At 30.6% G+C, this 13886-nt stretch overlaps 1 protein-coding gene across 1 annotated transcript in view; it reads right to left on the bottom strand.

Moving 5' to 3' along the window:
- The window catches only part of IRSp53 (Insulin receptor substrate 53 kDa), a 34358-nt gene extending 24527 nt beyond the window's left edge, over positions 1–9831 (bottom strand). Inside the window, exons 1-5 of the mRNA XM_073985458.1 lie at positions 9820–9831; positions 9603–9720; positions 9204–9287; positions 4843–4904; positions 4442–4639 (exon numbers count right to left, since the gene is read on the bottom strand). Coding sequence (XP_073841559.1) covers positions 4442–4639; positions 4843–4904; positions 9204–9287; positions 9603–9720; positions 9820–9831 — 474 coding nt within the window. The remainder of the gene's footprint in view (positions 1–4441; positions 4640–4842; positions 4905–9203; positions 9288–9602; positions 9721–9819) is intronic.
- Positions 9832–13886: the final 4055 nt, after the last annotated feature.

The following is a 13886-nucleotide window of genomic DNA, read 5'->3' on the forward strand; positions in this document are numbered from 1 at the left end:
TTGGACTTTACAAGTCGTTTCAACATTGCTTCCTCCATGGTTGCAGGTGTACTAATGTAAATATACTATATAACATCTTTTAAATAATATTATGGTTGAATAAATGTATGAAAGCCTTTTCGATATCTCCCAGAGTGAATTTCATCATCTTTAGAAATCGTTAGAAATCCATATTTTTCTTTCCAGCATTCATGACACATGTCTTTGAAGATATCAAAACTCATGTCGCACCCCACATGATCGTTGTATATGTGTCTTAAATTCAGATCGTCTTGTTTAAACATGATTATCATATTTGCATTATCACGCAACAAATGCTTTGGGATACGGGTGTATGTTTGACATAAGTAAAATGAGTCAACATTCTTATGTCGTCCCATACTAAAGTAGTTTTTAATATTGTTTTGTTTATCACACGCTACATCGTCAAAAATCATGATTGAGTTTGGTTTTATTTCATCTGGTTGTATAACATCATCATTATTGGTGAATGTAAACAACCCCATCCCTTTTACAGAGGAAATCAGTTTCTTTAGGTACTCATATGTCGGTTGATATAGCGATTTTGAATAAATGTAAACATTTTCAAATTTTAATCCATTTGGGCTTTCAATCAAACTAAGCATAACATTCGTCTTTCCACAGTTTGATGGACCCACTATTAATGTTCGTATAGTATTGGGTAACAAAGTACTATGTCGAGGGGTTTTCTTTTGTATAAAGTCCCCATTTCGTACTGTAATTTTAGCTTGTTGCTCAACTAATCTCATGTTTACAACTAATGACTAGTATAAGAACACATGACTATTTATAATATATAATCAATTTACATATATATTTTGTTTAGCACATGTGAAAAAGTATAAAATGATTGTTTACAACGCAAATCGATTTATTAGAAAGAAAGCCGTTAAAGGAGGAGGACTTGTAAATAAGTTGATAAACTCTCTTCCAGTCGAACTTCATCTACCAGGTTATCAATTTTGTGGCCCAGGTACAAAGCTAAGAAAACGTATACAAAGAGGAGATCAAGGTGTTAATCCACTGGATGCTGCTTGTAGAAAACACGATATTGCCTATTCGCAGAATAAAGATATTGAACAACGTCATATTGCTGATCGTGAACTAACTGAACGAGCTTGGGAACGAGTAAAATCAAAGGATAGTAGCATTGGAGAAAAAATAAACGCATATCTTGTAACTAATATAATGAAGGCAAAGACAAAGCTTGGAATGGGGATGGGTAATAAGAAACCCAAACAAATACTTGGTCAACAAATTTTTAAAAATGCTGTAAAGAATGCTACGGATACACTTAAAAGCGTTAAACCAACTGATATTAATGCTGCCATCAAAATAGCAAGGAAAGAAATACAAAAGACATTCCGAGGAAAAAAGTCAAAGGTGGTTATACCAAGAGTAATAAGGGTACCCAAAAGGGGAGGATTTCTTCCTCTCATACCTATTCTAACTGGGTTGGGAGCATTGGGTGCATTAGCTTCGGGCAGTTCAGCGATAACCAATGCAGTTTTGAATGCTAAAAAAGCCAAAGAAGAGTTGCAAGAGCAGACCAGACACAACAAAACCATAGAAGCTATAGCTATGGGTAAAGGTCTCTATCTCAAACCATACAAAAAAGGCTATGGAATTTATGTTGATGAAAATGAAACGCCAAAAAACTAATAAAACAGCTGCCCAAAGGTCCACTTGCCGATACACATATAAATACCTTTGGAAAAAAATACATACCTCACTTTAGAGGTGTTTATATGCGAGATAAACTACCTAAAAAGCCTTATCGAATCGAATGTGGTGTCGTAAATTTGGATATTGACAGTGGGCCTGGCACACATTGGGTGGCATATTATAAGAATAATAACATCATCGACTATTACGATAGTTTTGGGAACCTTCAACCTCCAGCTGAAATTCTACGTTACTTGGGATCAGATACAACATATAATTATAAACGAGATCAACGTTTCAATACATACAACTGTGGTCATCTTTGCTTAAAATTTTTGTTGCAAATGAGCAAGATTTTATAAATAAAATACACCAACAACAAAATTACTCACTACAGTCTAATACAACTTATCCAAGATGTCGTACCTAATCCAAAGATCGGATGTCGCATTTGCCGACTTTCAATATTGTCATGGAAATGATAAAAATATTTTCATGAAGGAACTCTCATTTATGTGTGGAACTTCTGTTATTCCGAATCATTTTTTGTTTCGACCACCTTATAGTGCAAAGGAACTTGATGGAGAAGCACTCAGAACAATCAACTACACCAAAGCACATGTGAATGGATTAGACTGGACCGATGGAGAAATCTGCTACAATGATATCGAGGATGTTCTCTCACCATTAAACAACTATCAATACGTTTTTGTAAATGGGAAAGAAAAGAAATGCTTTTTGGAAAACTATCTTCAAACTAATATTGTTAATTTAGAAAGTAATATGAATCTTAGAACTCGTCAAGATTATTTCACCAACTGTCCAATACATATAGATTCTAAGTATAAATGTGCTGTTAATAATGTATTTAAGATATTTGTTTTCATTGAACAGAAATGGTATTATATTCGTGATATAATACAAGATGGATTGTAAAAACCAAAACATAAAATAAAGATTATAAATAAAACAACAAAGATCTGAGTGTTTTAATTTTTCTCAAATTTTATTCATAGAAGTGCAAGCAATGAATGTGAACAATAATACTAATATTGTTTAAAACTCTCTGGTGCCGCAAACATCTAGACCAATTTCAGGGAGGATATCATCTAAAATATCTTGATTGATGGGAATATTGTTTGTATAAAGTCTTCTCATTAGCGGGCAGCTGTATGACATTCGTAAATGCTCTGCAACAGGACAGTCAGCTTCTTCCCATTGATGGATAACTAATTCACAAAAATAACATCTGGTCAAATCTCCTATACCAATATAATAAAATCCAACAGCAGCCATCGTCTTTGTATCTGGATACGGTAATGGCCAACCATTGAAGGTTTTTAAACGCTCGTCTTCCCTATTAAGCGCAGACATCTTTCTAACTAAAGTACTATTTTCATACTGAAACCTCTATCCCCCCAAATTTAAATAAGAAGCCACAGAAACTTTAAATTTTATAAAAATTCTTTATTTTTGTTTAATACGGTGGATAATAAAATGTTGGAATTTCCAATTGTTTTAACTCTAATTTATATACATCTGATCCGCTGGATTCTTTCAGGGTAGATTTTGTGATAGCATATCCTCCACCAGCTAATTGTTTCACATGTTCGTCTCCTAGTGAAAGAAATCTTGTTGGCAAGTAAAGAATAGAGTCATTTATCCTCAATACAATTCTCTCCCCATATTTTGTTTTGCTCTTGAATGCTCCGGTGATGATGTAATCCTTGTTGTCCTCCATATCCTTCAAAGGAATTATTGATTTGATGTTGAAGGAATTGAAGAAAGTAATTAAATCTCCGCTCGCCATGTCTTCACTTGTACTTTAACTTTTATACTGTGAATCTTATTTTCAAATTTTTGCTTTTTATACGAAAACTGTAGTATGCTAAAACATGAATTTCACAATATTGTGAAATTAATTGGGTATACATATGTTAAGTTATGAACATGATTGAACATGCTCACAGAGAGACTGGCGGACGGACGGAAAAATCCACTTTGATTACGATCATGATTCGGCATGCTTACGGACAGACATATATTAAAATAAATGTATTTTGTTTACATTAGCGATCAAATGTGGTTCTCTCTCAACTTCTCGGTCTGGCTCCCTCCCACACATATACAGGGTAAATGTGGTTCTCTCCTCAAATCTCGGTCTCGCTCTCTGTAGCACATATACAGGAGGTAAAATATGCAACATTGTTTCATATTTTGCTTCACACATACAAGAGGTAAAATTTGCAACTTTGTTTCATATTTTGCTTCACACATACAGGAGGTAAAATATGCAACATTGTTTCATATTTTGCCTCGCTTATATTTAAACGCTTACATATGTATGTATGTATTCTTGATTATATTATCGAAAAAATGTGGGTCTCTCTCAAATTCTCGGGCTCTCTCCCCCTCATCCGTTCATATAGGTGGCTTAGCCTATCATATTTCTTGTAATTTTTTGTTGTTTTGACCCACTGTGCAGTTAAATTTAACCCTCGCTCTCCAAATACTCTCTCTCTCACACACACACACACTTTATCTCTCCTTCTCTCTCTCTCTCTCTCTCTCTCACACACACACACACACTCTCTCTCTCACACACACACACACAGACAGGAGGTAAAAAGGTATCAAATTACTGATCTGGAATCGGCATTACCCCTCTACTAATGTTATCGATAACACCATTTTCTACTTAAAATGTTATCGATAACACAATTTTTGATAGAACAACTAAGTTCATTTAGCTTACCCTCAGTTCCTTTTCCGTGTTTTCGGGACTAGCTTTTTTCTTGCGCTGCTTCTTCATTGTTGTGACCGCCTTCTGAAATGATTCCATGCGAACTTTATGCTGCTGCAGAAATTTCTTCTGTTCATGTTGTACAACTTTTGTATCCTTTTCCAAATTGGTTTCTAATGGCACTAATAAATCCACATAAAAGGCTTTGAGCTGTTGGAACGAAACGGTAGTAAAGGAGGGACAGAGACAAAGAAACAAGAATAAATAGAAAATAAAAGCAAAATTACATTTCAAAAGAAATTCTTGACATATTTTTCCGGATGTTGAAAAACTTTCTCCCCTTTTCCCAATAAGTTCAAGAAGAAGAAGACCGGTCGACTGAATGATCGGTTGATCGACTTTGTTGTACTTACAATGTTCATTTGTTGTTCTTGAATTTCTTTGTAGACGCTGACAACACTGAGTAGAGCCGCACCTGTAAAGAAAAAATGTATGAACATGAAAAAACGCATACAACAGCGTTTTAGAAGTTTAAGAGACAGATAGAAGAATTATGGTTAGACAAGAGTTAGTTGGCAGGTAGTAAACGACAGACTTTGTAACAAATTTGTTAGAAAAATAATTATAGATTTTTAATAAGGCGGACAGGGGTGTAAGGAGATTTTTCGGAGGGGGAATGACTATTTTGGATAAGAACTTCTATGAAAAAGTTATTCGATAACTACATTTTCTAAAAAATAGTGTTTCGATAACAACATCTTCTATAGAAAAGTGTTTCGATAACAACATCTTCTATAGAAAAGTGGTTCGATAATAACATTTTCTAAAGAAAAGTTGTTCGGTAATAACATTTACTATTGAAAAGTTGTTCGGTAACAAAATTTTCTATTGAAAAGTTGTTCGATAGCAACATTTTCTACAGAAAAGTTGTTCGATAACAACATTTTCTACAGAAAAGTTGTTCGATAACAACATTTTCTATAGAAAAGTTGTTCGATAACAAAATTTTCTACAGAAAAGTTGTTCGATAACAATATTTTCTACAGAAAATGTGTTCGATAACAACATAAAGGTTGTTCGATGACAACATTTTCTATGGAAAAGTTGTTTGATAACAAGATTTTCTACAGAAAAGTTGTTCGATAACAACATTTTCTACAGAAAAGTTGTTCGATAACAACATTTTCTATAGAAAAGTTGTTCGAAAACAACATTTTCTATAGAAAAGTTGTTCGAAAACAACATTTTCTATAGAAAAGTTGTTCGAAAACAACATTTTCTATAGAAAGGTTGTTCAATAACAACATTTTCTGCAGAAAAGTTGTTCGATAACAAGATTTTCTATAGAAAAGTTGTTCGATAACAACATTTTCTATAGAAAATTTGTTGGATAACAACATTTTCTATAGAAAAGTTGTTGGATAACAACATTTTCTATAGAAAAGTTGTTCGGTAACAACATTTTCTATAGAAAAGTTGTTCGATAACAACATTTTCTATAGAAAAGTTGTCCGATAACAACATTTTCTATTTAAAAGTTGGTTGATAATAACATTTTTTATAGAAAAGTAGTTCGATAACAAGATTTTCTATAGAAAAGTTGTCCGATAAAAACTTTTTATAGAAAAGTTGTTCGATAACAACATTTTCTACAGAAAAGTTTTTCGATAACAACATTTTCCACAGAAAAGTTGTTTGATAACAACATTTTCTATAGAAAAGTTGTTCGATAACAAAATTTTCTATAAAAAGGTTGTTCGATGACAACATTTTCTATAGAAAAGTTGTTCGATAACAACATTTTCTACAGAAAAGTTGTTCGATAACAACATTTTCTACAGAAAAGTTGTTCGATAACAACATTTTCTATAAAAAATTTGTTCGATAACAACATTTTCTATAGAAAAGATGTTCGATAACAACATTTTCTACAGAAAAGTTGTTCGATAACAACATTTTCTACAGAAAAGTTGTTCGATAACAACATTTTCTGTAGATGAGTTGTCCGATGACAACATTTTCTATAGAAAAGTTGTTCGATAACAAACTTTCTACAGAAAAGTTGTTCGATAACAACATTTTCTAAAGAAAAGTTCCTCGATAACAACTTTTTCTATAGAAAGGTTGTTCGATAACAACTTTTGCTATAAAAAAATTTTCGATAACAACTTTTTCTATCGAAAAAATGTTCGATAAAAAATTTTCTATAGAAAAGTTGTCCAATAATAACTTTTTCTATCGAAAAGTTGTCCGATAACAACTTTTTCTATACAAAAGTTGTCCGATAACAACTTTTTCTATACAAAAGTTGTCCGATAAAAACTTTTTATATAGAAAAGTTATCCGATAATAACTTTTTCTATAGAAAAGTTGTCTGATAACAACTTTTTCTATAGAAAAGTTGTCCGATAACAACTTTTTCTATAGAAAAGTTGTCCGATAACAACTTTTTCTATAGAAAAGTTGTCCGATAAAAAGTTTTTCTATAGAAAAGTTGTCCGATAACATCTTTTTCTGGGGAAAAGTCATCCGATGACAACTTTTTCTATAGAAAAGTTGTCCGATAACAACTTTTTCTATAGAAGAATTGTCCGATAACAACTTTTTCTATAGAAAAGGTGTCCGATAACGACTTTTTCTATAGAAAAGTTGTTCGATAACAAAATTTTCTACAGAAAAGTTGTTCGATAACAATATTTTCTACAGAAAATGTGTTCGATAACAACATAAAGGTTGTTCGATGACAACATTTTCTATGGAAAAGTTGTTTGATAACAAGATTTTCTACAGAAAAGTTGTTCGATAACAACATTTTCTACAGAAAAGTTGTTCGATAACAACATTTTCTATAGAAAAGTTGTTCGAAAACAACATTTTCTATAGAAAAGTTGTTCGAAAACAACATTTTCTATAGAAAAGTTGTTCGAAAACAAAATTTTCTATAGAAAGGTTGTTCAATAACAACATTTTCTGCAGAAAAGTTGTTCGATAACAAGATTTTCTATAGAAAAGTTGTTCGATAACAACATTTTCTATAGAAAAGTTGTTGGATAACAACATTTTCTATAGAAAAGTTGTTCGGTAACAACATTTTCTATAGAAAAGTTGTTCGATAACAACATTTTCTATAGAAAAGTTGTCCGATAACAACATTTTCTATTTAAAAGTTGGTTGATAATAACATTTTTTATAGAAAAGTAGTTCGATAACAAGATTTTCTATAGAAAAGTTGTCCGATAAAAACTTTTTTATAGAAAAGTTGTTCGATAACAACATTTTCTACAGAAAAGTTTTTCGATAACAACATTTTCCACAGAAAAGTTGTTTGATAACAACATTTTCTATAGAAAAGTTGTTCGATAACAAAATTTTCTATAAAAAGGTTGTTCGATGACAACATTTTCTATAGAAAAGTTGTTCGATAACAACATTTTCTACAGAAAAGTTGTTCGATAACAACATTTTCTACAGAAAAGTTGTTCGATAACAACATTTTCTATAAAAAATTTGTTCGATAACAACATTTTCTATAGAAAAGATGTTCGATAACAACATTTTCTACAGAAAAGTTGTTCGATAACAACATTTTCTACAGAAAAGTTGTTCGATAACAACATTTTCTGTAGATGAGTTGTCCGATGACAACATTTTCTATAGAAAAGTTGTTCGATAACAAACTTTCTACAGAAAAGTTGTTCGATAACAACATTTTCTAAAGAAAAGTTCCTCGATAACAACTTTTTCTATAGAAAGGTTGTTCGATAACAACTTTTGCTATAAAAAAATTTTCGATAACAACTTTTTCTATCGAAAAAATGTTCGATAAAAAATTTTCTATAGAAAAGTTGTCCAATAATAACTTTTTCTATCGAAAAGTTGTCCGATAACAACTTTTTCTATACAAAAGTTGTCCGATAACAACTTTTTCTATACAAAAGTTGTCCGATAAAAACTTTTTATATAGAAAAGTTATCCGATAATAACTTTTTCTATAGAAAAGTTGTCTGATAACAACTTTTTCTATAGAAAAGTTGTCCGATAACAACTTTTTCTATAGAAAAGTTGTCCGATAACAACTTTTTCTATAGAAAAGTTGTCCGATAAAAAGTTTTTCTATAGAAAAGTTGTCCGATAACATCTTTTTCTGGGGAAAAGTCATCCGATGACAACTTTTTCTATAGAAAAGTTGTCCGATAACAACTTTTTCTATAGAAGAATTGTCCGATAACAACTTTTTCTATAGAAAAGGTGTCCGATAACGACTTTTTCTAGAGAAAAGTCATCCGATAACAACTTTTTCTATAGAAAAGTTGTCCGATAACAACTTTTTCTATAGAAAAGTTGTCCGATAACAAGTTTTACTATAGAAAAGTTGTCCGATAACAACTTTTTCTATAGAAAAGTTGTCCGAAAACAAGTTTTTCTATAGAAAACTTGTCCAAAAACAACTTTTTCTATAGAAAACTTGTCCGAAAACAACTTTTTCTATAGAAAAAGTGTTCGATAACACCTTTTTTTGTAGAAAAGTTGTCCGATAGCAACTTTTTCTATAGAAAAGTTGTCCGAAAACAACTTTTTCTATAGTAAAGTTTTCCGATAACAACTTTTTCTATAAAAAAATTGTTCGATAACGTATTGTTCTATAGAAAAGATCTGCGATGCCAGTTTTTTCTACAAAAAAGTTGTCTGATAACACCATTTTCTTTCGAAAAATTATTCGATAACAACCTTGCCATCTGGCTACGCTACTGTATATCTTCAATATCGTGCTTACCTATATCTCCAGTTCCACTGTGTTGAGCATTCATGGCAATTTTAGCTAAAGCTTCATTGAATACGCGCGCTGATGTTGCAGCACCTGTTCGTAACAAAAAAGAAGAAAAAGAAAACGTATTTGTTGTTATTACTGTTGTTGCAACTGCATATTCACAACACTTTGGTCTTAAATTTTACAATATAATGACGACTGTTATTGCTGTTACATCCATGGAATGAAATACGACCCATCGCAACGTTTTACAAGTAATAAAATCCGAAAAACAATTATTGGCCAGAGCGGACCATGATGGAATGAGCTATCGATTGTTGGTTTTTATTGTTTTTTTTTTTTTTTTTGTAACAAATTTACGTAAATATTGATTTTGGTTCCAAATCAATGATCTCACCAACTCACCATGTAATGATTTTAGATAACCTTTGCCAGCAGTGATTAATTGTCGAGCGCCAGGATTGAATTTCTCCAAGATGTTCTGAAAATGCAAAAACAAAAAGAAAATTAGATTTAGAGGAAGCTATGGTTTGATTTCTTAAAACTGGAAGTGTAATACATAACAGCTATCGATTTCTCCATAGAGAAATGTTTTCCTCTCCACAGTAAAACAAATTCCTACATCTGCAGTCATGGTTTACATTTTTCCATATTTATTTTTGTCATCAATATTTTAGGTTTGTTATTGAAATTAAATTCCCCGTCATAATCTTCATTAAGATATCAATAACTTGTACTTTTGTTTATATCGTTTGCGTTTAATTATTCGCTTAAATGCCCGATCAGCATTGGAATTTAACTGTAACGTTGTCGTCGTAACCATAGACATAGAAGATGAATATTGTAATCGATAACACCCCTACCCCAAAAGAGACACAAATGCAATCATGTGCAACACTAGAGATGAGGGACTAAGATCAATTACCCAGTTGTAAGTAGGTGGCCTAATTCAATGCTGTAACACTGAGCAAATTGATAATTGTAACTTGTATTGTTTTACCGTTGGACTTTATTTTCAATGAAAGTGGAATGTGCGGAATGCCACCTTGGATGTCTCTAGGTTAGAACAACGTGGGGTATATATTACAAATAAATGTCTATAATAAAGAAAATGTTTTTAAATAATAACGTTGCCTATAGGAAATATGTTCTATAACGACATATGCTAAGGAAAAGTTGATCGATAGCAACATTTTCTAAGGAAAAGTTGATCAATAGCAACATTTTCTGTGTAAAAATTAATCGAAAATAACATTTTCTATGGAAAAGTTGACCGATAAAAATACGTTCTTTTAAAAAGGTGATCGATAACAACATTTTCTATAGAAAAGATAATCGATAACAACATTTTCTATGGAAAAGTTGATCGATAACAACATAATATTTGGAAAAGTGTATCGATAACAACATTTGCTGCGGAAAAATTGATCGATAACAACATTATATATGGAGAAGTGGATCGATAAAAACATTTTCTATGGAAAAGTTTATCGATAACAATATTTTCAACGAAAAAATTGATCGATAACAAAATTTTCTGTGGAAAACTTGATCGATAACAACATTTTCTGTGGAAAAGTTAATCGATAACAATATTTTCTGTGGAAAACTTGATCGATAACCACAATTTACGTGGAAAAGTTGATCAATAACAATATTTTCTAGTGAAAAGTTGATCGATAACAACATTTTCTGTGGAAAACTTGATCGATAACAACAATTTCAGTGGAAAAGTTAATCGATAACAGCATTTTCAATAGTAAAGTTAATCGATAACAATATTATCTATGGAAAATTTAATCGGTACAACATCTTCTGTGGAGAAAGTTCACCGATAACAACATTTTCTTGTCGATAACAACTTTTTCTATAGAAACAGTTGTCGATAACAACTTTTTCTATAGAAACAGTTGTCGATAACAACTTTTTCTATAGAAACAGTTGTCGATAACAACTTTTTCTATAGAAACAGTTGTCGATAACAACTTTTTCTATAGAAACAGTTGTCGATAACAACAATTTCTATGGAAACAGTTGTCGATAACAACAATTTCTATGGAAACAGTTGTCGATAACAACAATTTCTATAGAAACAGTTGTCGATAACAACAATTTCTATAGAAACAGTTGTCGATAACAACAATTTCTATAGAAATAGTTGTCGATAACATCTTTTTCTATAGAAATAGTTGTCGATAACATAAATTTCTATAGAAACAGTTGCCGATAACAATAATTTCTATAGAAACAGTTGTCGATAACAATAATTTCTATAGAAACAGTTGTCGATAACAACAATTTCTATAGAAAGAGTTGTCGATAACAACAATTTCTATAGAAACAGTTGTCGATAACAACAATTTCTATAGAAAGAGTTGTCGATAACAACAATTTCTATAGAAAGAGTTGTCGATAACAACAATTTCTATAGAAAGAGTTGTCGATAACAACAATTTCTATAGAAACAGTTGTCGATAACAACAATTTCTATAGAAACAGTTGTCGATAACAACAATTTCTATAGAAACAGTTGTCGATAACATATATTTCTATAGAAACAGTTGTCGATAACAACTCTTTCTATAGAAACAGTTTTCGATAACAACTTTTTCTATAGAAACAGTTGTCGATAACAACAATTTCTATAGAAACAGTTGTCGATAACAACAATTTCTATAGAAACAGTTGTCGATAACAACAATTTCTATAGAAACAGTTGTCGATAACAACAATTTCTATAGAAACAGTTGTCGATAACAACAATTTCTATAGAAACAGTTGTCGATAACAACAATTTCTATAGAAACAGTTGTCGATAACAACAATTTCTATAGAAACAGTTGTCGATAACAACAATTTCTATAGAAACAGTTGTCGATAACAACAATTTCTATAGAAACAGTTGTCGATAACAACAATTTCTATAGAAACAGTTGTCGATAACAACAATTTCTATAGAAACAGTTGTCGATAACAACAATTTCTATAGAAACAGTTGTCGATAACAACAATTTCTATAGAAACAGTTGTCGATAACAACAATTTCTATAGAAACAGTTGTCGATAACAACAATTTCTATAGAAACAGTTGTCGATAACAACAATTTCTATAGAAACAGTTGTCGATAACAACAATTTCTATAGAAACAGTTGTCGATAACAACAATTTCTATAGAAACAGTTGTCGATAACAACAATTTCTATAGAAACAGTTGTCGATAACAACAATTTCTATAGAAACAGTTGTCGATAACAACAATTTCTATAGAAACAGTTGTCGATAACAACAATTTCTATAGAAACAGTTGTCGATAACAACAATTTCTATAGAAACAGTTGTCGATAACAACAATTTCTATAGAAACAGTTGTCGATAACAACAATTTCTATAGAAACAGTTGTCGATAACAACAATTTCTATAGAAACAGTTGTCGATAACAACAATTTCTATAGAAACAGTTGTCGATAACAACAATTTCTATAGAAACAGTGTCGATAACAACCATTTCTATAGAGACAGTTGTCGATAACAACTTTTTCTATAGAAACAGTCGTTGATAATAATATTTTTTATAAAAAAGTTATTCGATAATATCATTGTATACAGAGAAAGTGTTCGCTACCATTATTTTATTGTTCGATAAATACATTTTCTATAGAAAAGCTATTCGGTAACATTCTCAATAGATATGTCGTGCAATAACATTTTCTATAGGAAAATTGTTCGATAACAACATTATGTATAAAATAATAGTTCGATAACAAAATGGTCTATAGTAAAAGTGTTGTTATCGAAAGAAATTTCTATAGAAAAAGTTGTTATCGATCAATTTTTCTATAAAAACTGTTGTTATCGAACAAAATTTCTATAGAAAATGTTCTTATCTAACACCATATCTATTAAAACATTTTCTATAGGAAAATTGTTCGATAACAACATTATGTATAAAATAATAGTTCGATAACAAAATGGTCTATAGTAAAAGTGTTGTTATCGAAAGAAATTTCTATAGAAAAAGTTGTTATCGATCAATTTTTCTATAAAAAATGTTGTTATCGAACAACTTTTCTTTAGAAAATATTGTTATCGAAAAACTTTTCTGTAGAAAATGTTGTTTTCGAACACATATGGAACACATATCGAACAACTTTTATACAGAAAATGTTGTTATCGAATACATTTTGAATAGGAAATATTGTTATCGAACTGTTTTTGGGAGCAATTATTATCGAACAAATTTTTGTGGAAAATGTTGTAATAGAAAAAAAAATTCTATAGAAAATGATGTTATCGAAAACTATTTCCGTGTTATCGAACAATTTTTCTGTAGAAAATGTTTTTATCGAAAAAATTTCTATAGAACATTTTGTTATCCAACAACTTTTCTATAGATAATGTTATTGAAAAATTTTTCGATAGAAAATGTGGTTATCGAACTACTTTTCTATAGAAAATGCGATTATCGACAACTTTTCTATTGAAAATGCTGTTATCGAACAACTTCTCTATAGAAAATGTTGTTATCGAACAACTTTTCTATATAATATGTTGTTATCGAAAAAAAATTTCGATAGAAAATGTGGTTATCGAACTACTTTTCTGTAGAAAATTTTGTTATCGAACACTATTTCTAGTATATATATTGTTATCGATCAGATTTTCTATAGAAAATGTTGGTATCGAACAC

The sequence above is a fragment of the Musca autumnalis genome, unplaced genomic scaffold (assembly GCF_047663935.1).
Source record: "Musca autumnalis isolate F117 unplaced genomic scaffold, ASM4766393v1 scaffold_4, whole genome shotgun sequence".
Taxonomy (NCBI): domain Eukaryota; kingdom Metazoa; phylum Arthropoda; class Insecta; order Diptera; family Muscidae; genus Musca; species Musca autumnalis.